This window comes from Gavialis gangeticus, unplaced genomic scaffold (assembly GCF_001723915.1).
Source record: "Gavialis gangeticus isolate Ggan-Ray unplaced genomic scaffold, GavGan_comp1, whole genome shotgun sequence".
NCBI lineage: Eukaryota > Metazoa > Chordata > Crocodylia > Gavialidae > Gavialis > Gavialis gangeticus.
In genome coordinates, this window is record NW_017729015.1 from 13,919,169 (window position 1) to 13,927,283 (window position 8,115).

The 8,115-nt window shown below is 55.7% G+C and overlaps 1 protein-coding gene across 1 annotated transcript in view; it reads left to right on the top strand.

The window, feature by feature from the left end:
- The window catches only part of KCNQ4 (potassium voltage-gated channel subfamily Q member 4), an 87,788-nt gene that overhangs the window by 3,287 nt on the left and 76,386 nt on the right, over nt 1-8,115 (top strand). Inside the window, exon 3 of the mRNA XM_019512073.1 lies at nt 3-64. Within this exon, the coding sequence (XP_019367618.1) occupies nt 3-64 (62 nt within the window). The remainder of the gene's footprint in view (nt 1-2; nt 65-8,115) is intronic.

Sequence of the window (8,115 nt, forward strand, 5' to 3'; positions counted from 1 at the left end):
AGAACTGCCTCTACAACGTGCTGGAGCGGCCCCGCGGCTGGGCTTTCGTCTACCACGTCTTCATGTGAGTGCGGGTTTTTCCACTGCCGGCTCTTTTGGGGTTTCTGGTTTCACTTGCCTCTCCCCGAGGGAGGAGAGCAGGAAAAATTGGGCTGGAGTAGCAGGGGGCAGCCTGGGACCCGGTCAGGGATCTCGCCCCCCCACTTCTTTTTGTAGTATTATTCTTTAAAGTTTGAAGTCGCAGCTTCTGCTTTCCCTGACTTTGCGCCGCCCCAAAACAGAAACAGCAGCAGTCAGCCCTCGGGTCGCGGGCGCCAGGCCGGCCACCTCCGGCGGCGGTGGGATGCCGAGAAGGGGGTGCGGCGCCGTCTTTGTCACCCCAGGCTGGGTAGCTTTGGCTTAGCTGAGCTTCGGGAACAAAAGATTTAAGCTTTTAATCCCCTCCCTGCTGTCGACGGACTTTGTCTGCAAAGTTTAGGGTGGACGTTCAGGGCTTTTTACAGGCAAATTCGTAAAAAACAAAACAACCCCCCCTCGAGCTCCGATGCAGCTAAGTCCTAAGACAGACCTCTGTAAACCGGACGAGCTTTCGAGATGTCCTGGCATGGAGAGGAAACAGAAACACTCTCTGGTTAACTGCCCTTTTTTGTTTTGGTTTGTTTTAATCCCAATAAAGCTTCTGCCCTAGAAAGAAGTTTTCCAGCAAGGAAGGCAACGTCTGCGGCGCACCGATCGCGGTGTGGTGGGCGCTGTCACAAACCTTCCCCAGATGTAGCTAGAAAGCCGGGGACACACGGGTCTTAATTTCATTAGCACGCTCCCGTTCTCCAGGACGGCGAAGGGGAGACAGTGTCATTTATCACCCCGTGGCGTAGAAAGCGGCGGAGCGCAATGTGCGGGTGCCTGGGAGAGGCGCGATGAAGAGTGATTGCATTAGGACACTCTTTGCGCTGACTGCGATATAATTGCTCTGGTACAGAAGGCAACGCACTAATGATCGGTGAGTTAATCGCGCCGTGCGGAGACGTTTCTCGGGTTCAGCAAAAACTGGGCAATTATGCACAAAACCGAAGGGGGGCCAGGAGGCAGCCGCACCTCTGCCGCCCTCCCACGTCAGCTGGCGTTCACGTGCGGGGCACGGGCGCGGGAAATGAGCGAGTGTGTCTTTCCGCTGAGTTCGCTGGGGGTGCTCTTCTGCTCCCGACGGTTGCGGGGGAGGTCTGTAAATCAAAGAGCAGGTGTTTCGGGTCCCATCGGTCCCACAGTTTTCTCTGTTAACTGAGTTACTGGGGGTGCACACGTGTTTGTTCTCTCTGGGTGTGCAGGGGAAGCAGGCCAAGGCCCCTGGCTCAGACGTGCTGGGCCCCCCTTCTATGTGGCATGAAATAAATATGGGCCTGGGCCCAGGGAAGAGCCCCTGTGGCCTCTCCCTTTGCTGCCCAGGCCCTGAGTCTGCAGTGGGTGAGGGGGTGACACATCCTTCGGACTGCCCCGATCGCCGTGCAGGTTCTTATCACCCATGCCACATACCCGCTGTACATCCTTCCTCAGACCACGAGCATGTTCGGTGGAGGAGCTGGGGCAGAGAAGGGACTAGTGGCTGGGATGTGTGATGGTGTGGAGGGGTGAAGAACCGTTAGGCCTCTTCTGAGTCCAGTATTATTTGGCTACTGCTTCTCCATGCGGCTGTTCCCCAGCCCTTCAGCGTGCCAGCACCTCCCCAGTGCAGAAAGGGCATCAGCCAGGATCTGCAAAGCACCAGGAAGCTGGCTGGGCATCGTGGCATGGGAGTTTGGTGTGCACAACCCTGCCTGCCAGCCCTCTGTGCTCAGGTGTGTGCGTGGACATGCCTTCATGAGCTCCGTGCAGCCGGTTTGCACATGCAAATACACGTAGATATTTGGAGCCACCAGCCAGCAAATCTCTTCCTGCTTCCTTTTGGTACGTGAGGATATGTGGCTTCTCCCCCACCCCTTCAGCTGGGGCAGATGAAGCTTGCAGAGTCTCCAGCTGGAGTCTTTGTTCTCGGCCCTGCCCCAACTGCGGCAGTGTGGTGCAGCGGGTAGGGCACTGGCCTGGGAGACCAGGGTTCAGATGCTGACCTGGGCTGTGCCTGGGGGGGTTTCTTCTCCTGGCTCCATGTCCCTTGGTGCTCTCGCCCTCGGGTCTTTTTTGAGTGACAGCTCAGGGCCAGGGCCCGGCTCTTGCTCTGTCCATGTGTGTTGGGGTCGGGGCTCAGGGGAAGGTCCCTGGTGAGTGCAGCAGGCCACGGACCAGGGTGGGAGCTCCTTGGTGCTGACAGAGTTGCAAGAAACGAAATGCTGCCAGTCTCTGCCTCCAGGATCTTCCTATCCAAAAAGAGCAGATGGGAAAGAAGCACCTGGGTGAATGCACAGGCTTGGGGACGGCATCTTGGCCATCTCCCACTTGTGGGCATTGCAGATGCAGCCTGCTCATCGGAGGTGTTTGGTTGGGAAGGGGGCACCTACCCCCTGGCCTTGCTGGCCCTCTCCTGCCCGCACGTTGTGAAGCCAGGGGGTCTTGGGGCTGTGGCAGGCAGCAGGGCCGGGGTGCCTTGTGCCTTCTCATTGCTTCTGAAGCCCTGCAGGAAGCCTGGCCGAGTCCTAGCTGGGGATCCTGCTCCCGGACCTCTTGGATAGTGCTTGCCATGGTGTCCAGGGGTAGAGGCGGAGGGGGCCGGATTGCTCCTGCAGGGTCTGTGTGCTCAGGGGTCAGTGCGGAGCGGCAACGAGCCCATCTAGGCCTCTGGCCCTGGGGCTACTTTCTTGTCGTCTCGGAGCCTGAAGCTGCGAGGTGCTGAGCACAGACAGGACCCCATGCAGCTGAGGACTCTTCAGGAGCAGAAATGTTCCTAGAACAAATGGCTTGAGCTTATGCAGCAGATTAAACTCCCAGGGGACTTGTCTGCAACCCAGGGTGGAGATAGCAGCCAGGCTTGTTGCCTGCCATGATCCCGTGGTCTCCCAGAGAGTCCGCAAGCATCTGGAGGGAGCTCAGAGACCTGGCTGTCGGACGGTGGAGGGGCTCTCACTGGAAGGCTGCCTCCAGGGAGCCCAAGAACTTCTTCAGACTGGGTCTCGGGACACCTAGGTTCAATTTGTGGTGCTGCCAGTGCCCCCTGAGGCTGTATAGCATCTCCTGCCTGCCTCTGTTTCCCCATTGTGCACATCAGGACCTTGATCTTTTCCTGAAAGCACTTGGTGACCTGACTTCCAGCTAGAGACCTGCAAGGTGTTACAAGTCAGCCAGCTCCGCAGGTCCGTGACCTCTGCAACCCTGGGGCACGGCCTTTCTGGACCACATGCAGGCAGGCACCTCTGGGTTACCCCTGCTCAGGCCCATTTCACAGGGCAGTATTATTTACAGGCCTCTCTCATGCATCTCATCCCCTGCAGGTAGCAGTTGGCAGCTCCCTTGCCCTTATACTCCCAGCGCTGGGAGTGGAAGAGAGTGGGGTGGACAGCAGGAGCCTCTTGGCTGGGGAAGTATGGGTGGGGTACAGGGGCTGTGCATCTCCCCTTTCTAAGGGCAGCCAAGTTCAGCCCCGGTCCAGCACTGAGTGCCCAAGCCTCTGTGTTCCCGTGTGCACGGGTGTGTGTGCGTGACCATGATCCATGCATCTTGCGTGTGCACCCTGGCTTTTGGCTGTGATGTTCTCCATCAGCGAGAGCGTGATCCCTGCAGGTCCAGTGTTGGGCCGTAGGAGGCAGCCAGGATGTCACTGCCACACTGCCTCTCCCAATTTTGGGGGAATTCTAATGCAGTGCTGAATCGGGAACCGGCTGCGCGAGTCTGAGCTCGTTAATAGGAAGGAAAGTGGGTCTCGCTTAAGTTAGCATATTGAGATGGAACAACGTATTTGTCACTCGGTAACAGGGCACCTGTGGTCCCCGGGGAGATCTGATGGGACCTAGCAGTCCATTTGTAACCAGTCGCGACACCTTGAAGTTGTTAGCGGGCTCTTCTTAGTTTGTTTTATTGGGTTTTATTTTGCAAATGCCGCACCAGAAGAAGAGCTTTTTCCTGCAAGGAATTATTGCCAGCAGCTGGAGCCTCCTGGGGTGGAAGGGATGGCAGTGCTTTGTTATACAGATAGTTGCTGTGCTTTGAAAGAAGAGCGAGCAGGGTGGGGAAGAAGGGACCTTTCCTTTGGAGAGTAATGAGGCTGGGGAATACACGCATCCACAACTGCACATGTTTACACACACCCCACCTCTCTCTCACGCTCACTCGTAGTTGCACTAAAAATATAACTCCAGCAGGACAAACCCATTGCTAGCCCCCCCATGACACAGCACTTGCTTGGCAGCATGAAGCATCCTTCGAGACCCACCTGTGCGTTCTGGTTTCCATTAATGCATGCAGCCCTCATGGAAACTGGGCAAGAGGCTTCCTGCTTCTGTGACTCGGCTCCTGCCAGCGCCCTCGCTTTGGAAGCCCTTGAGAGAGAATCTGATCCCTTGGAAGAGGGCCTGAGCCTCTCTCCCTTCATCCTCGCCCGTGCGGCTCGTGCCTCTTTTTCCAAGAGGCATCGATGGGGAGGTGCAGCGTTGGGGGGGGGGGTCTGGGCAGGGGAGTTTCAGCACCCAGGTGTGACTGTCTACACTAGAGTCTTTCCTAGGGTGCTGAGTCCTGGGCTTGTCCTGGCACCTTACGTACAGCGAGGTCTGCTCGCTCAAACACGCTCCATCTGCCCGTGCTCTGGGACCTGGCTCTCAATCAGGCAAGGCACCTCGACTCGTGACGTCCTTGGCCTGGGCTCCAGGGAATAAGATACCCACCCTGCCCCTGTGACTAGTCCCACCCTCCTCCTATGGCTTTTGTCATCCCTTGTTTGCAAGCTCCTTGGGGCAGGGACTTTGCATCCCAGGTGCATACGGCCCCTAGCGCGCTGGCACCCCTGCCCTGCCTGGCACCTTTTGCCCGCCGCCAGGAGACAAACCCTCCAGCAACAAGGCCGCACCTTTCCCTTGCCAAGGGGCAGAAGGGTAATTGGGCAGATGCCAGTGACGACACCCCAGTAGCAGGTGGATCGAGCCTCCAGAGCACTTGTCTTATTCATCGTGTTTATTGTGGTCATGCCAAGGGTCTGGCCGAGAACAGGGGTGGCTTTAAAATTCATCCCTTGGACACCGGCTTCCCGGCCCCGCTGCCCTGCCTACCTGGTGACTTCCTCACGCGCCTAGCAGGATGACGTGTGCGCCCGTTCCCATCTCCTGGAGCCACGCAGTCCATCTTCCCTCCTCCCCCCACTATTCTCTTTGGTGGAATCAGGTCTATAAATACCAGCACCACTTGGGGATCGATGGAGAGCGCTGACACTGCTTCACCCCCCAATTGTGCAGCTCTCGGCGCGGTGCAGCGCAGCGCGAGGAGGGCCGCCGCATGCAGGCGCATCCATCTGAGCCACGTGCTTCCCGAAAGGGCAGCCTCGGGGTGGGCTTGACCCACGGAGCCTGCTCTTTCTCTGCGCTCCCCTTCCAGCCAAAGCTGCTCCAGCACAAGGAGGGGGGAGCGAGGAGCTGAGTTCTGGAGGCACCGCTCGCATGTGCTTTGCAGCTTAGTAGCTCTTTCCCAGCCTGCGTTGAGAGGTGATACGGGGCAGTGTCAAATGCCTCTAAGATCCGAGCGGGCTCAGCATCCTGACAGCCTGGCAGGTGGAGGCTAGGGGGTCTGTAATATCACGCCCTGCATTATTTTTGGGTGCACGTGGACATGTTTGTTTGGTCAATCTATTTTTGGTTTTGGGATAGGTTTGAGGTCCATCTGTCATGGCAGTGACCCCTCATGGTCCCCACGAAATTACCATCTTGAGCATCAAATGCAGGCTTTTTCCTGGTAATTCCTTTTCTGTGAGAATCTGTTCTGCTCTACCCTCTGCCCTCACAAAGTGGGCACGGGCTAGGGCGTGGGTAGATAATGAGAGGCTTGCATGGAGATTTTTTTTTTTTTGGTTTTTTTTCTAAATATTGCGGAGCTGCAACAACAGCAACAAAAATTCTGTCTCCCCGATTTTATAGATGGGGAAACTGAGGCAGGGAGAGTCACTTAATCTCTCAAGGTCACCCAAGGTCAGTGGCAGAGTTGGTAACAGAACTCTTATCTGCTGATCCAGTCCAGCCTTGGATCGCTCTGTCTCAGGCAGTGGGGGGGTTAAAATTGCTATGCAATGTGAAATGCAATGCGTTTCTCCCTTCCAAAGGTTACAATCTCAAATCATGTAAATTAGCGCTAAGCAAACAGCGGGTCCCAGCCAAATTTTCGTCCCTTTTCTGCTGGTAGCAAGTGGCTTTCGCCCGGCTTGCATTGGATAGAAATTAACCTAATGTGTATTCTACCTGGCATGACAGTAGTTTGTTACAAGCCTCATTTGACATATGAGCTGTTTTTATTTAGCCACGCAGGTCACATGCTTAGGTTTTGTTTCCAGATTGGGGTAATGCTGAAATGGATTTTCCATGCAGGGAAAGGTGTCTTCAAGTTCCAAATTCACTCGCCCACAAAAGTGCTCTGAGAGACTTTCCTTAAAACGTGCAGGTCCAACGAGGAATATTTGCAGCGAGGGGCGGCACCGACCTCGCTCGGATGCGCCCTTCCGTACACCCCGTTGGCAGGGCCGGGCAGCTGTAATGCAAACCCCAAAGGGGTCAAGCTGCTTGAAGGGGCTCCGAGAAAGCTCCCGGGAAGACTGTGCGTTCATCCAGCTTTCGCTGGCAGAAATCCAGCGCTGGCACCTAGGACCACGTGCGCTTGGAGTTGGCCGGCTTGTCTTGCGTATGCAGTGTCCGTACTGGCAACTCTCACGATATGTGATATTTGCAGCCCCAGATCCCGGAGCCCTGTGATTATGTGAGACGCTCTGCTTTCATTTAAAACCTCCTGCAAAATGAAGCGCCTGATCTTGATGGGTGCAGAGGCAAACTGGAGCGTGGCCTCGGGGCCTAGAAACAGACAGAGAATTAAAAGGCCCCTGAGCATAGCTGCCTTTGCAAGAGGCCACTTCCTGGCTTGTCTCGAGCGTTCGGGGCTGGCTCTGCTGAGCAGGTGATGCTCGTGGGTTGCCTGACTGAGGGGTTTCCTCATCTCAGGTATGATTGCCACGAGGCCACCATGTGGGTATAAGGGGGCAGGAGGGGGGAGATCTACCTTCCATGCATCTCAGGTAGCCCCTTCCCCAGCTCCAACTTCGGATGAAGTACCCTTTCTCCAGCAGCTCTCTGGAGCAGGGGGCTGTGTCTGCTGAGCTACATGAACAGCCCTGAGCACATACATCAGGGCTGGAAGGGACCTCGCGAGACGATCAGGTCCAGCCCCCTGCCCAAAGGGCAAGAAGTCATCAGGGCCTTGCACTCAGGGTCCCAAGTCACATATCATGACCCCGTTGCACTACATGCTGAGCGCACAGGGAGCCAAGAGATCATCCCTGAACCAGAAGCTTAAAATTCAAGCCACCCCTTTGCAGCCTTTGGTCTCCACGATGATCCAAGCGGTGACAAACCCCTGAACGCTTTCTGGTGAGAAAAACATCTTTGTGGCCCACAACGTCTCTGATCCGCAGCTGCAAAGTTGCTTCCTGCCCTTGGTCCGTACAGAAGCAGCGCGTTCATTTGCCATCCCCTCCCTGCCGTGTTTCCTGACCGAAGGCGGGGGACCGGGCCGCAGGGTTGCTGCCTGCATGGGTTTTTTTTTTTTTCCCCAGCCCCATTTTGTATGCACCAGCATCTCTGAGAAGTTGCAGAAAATCCACCCCTGCCCCCAGCTCACTGCTTTCTGGTGCTCACCAGAGCTGAACCTCTTGCATATTTTTTTTTATATATATCCCCCCACCTTTTCTTTTCAGTTGACCAGTCACTTTCGATATTGCTGCTCTAGAAGCTGGTTTCTAGTAGCTTATATTGATGGTTATGAAACTGCAGGGTGTACCAGAAACTGAGCTCAGCAGAATTCCACTTCCTAAAGGAACATTTCATTAAAAGAGCAATTTGACCAGGAGCAAATTACAGCAGACTGAACAGACAGCAACAATAAAAATAACCCCCCCCCCCCCAAATCCCTTATAAAAAAAATCCACCACCCCCTTTTCCCCCCCCCTTC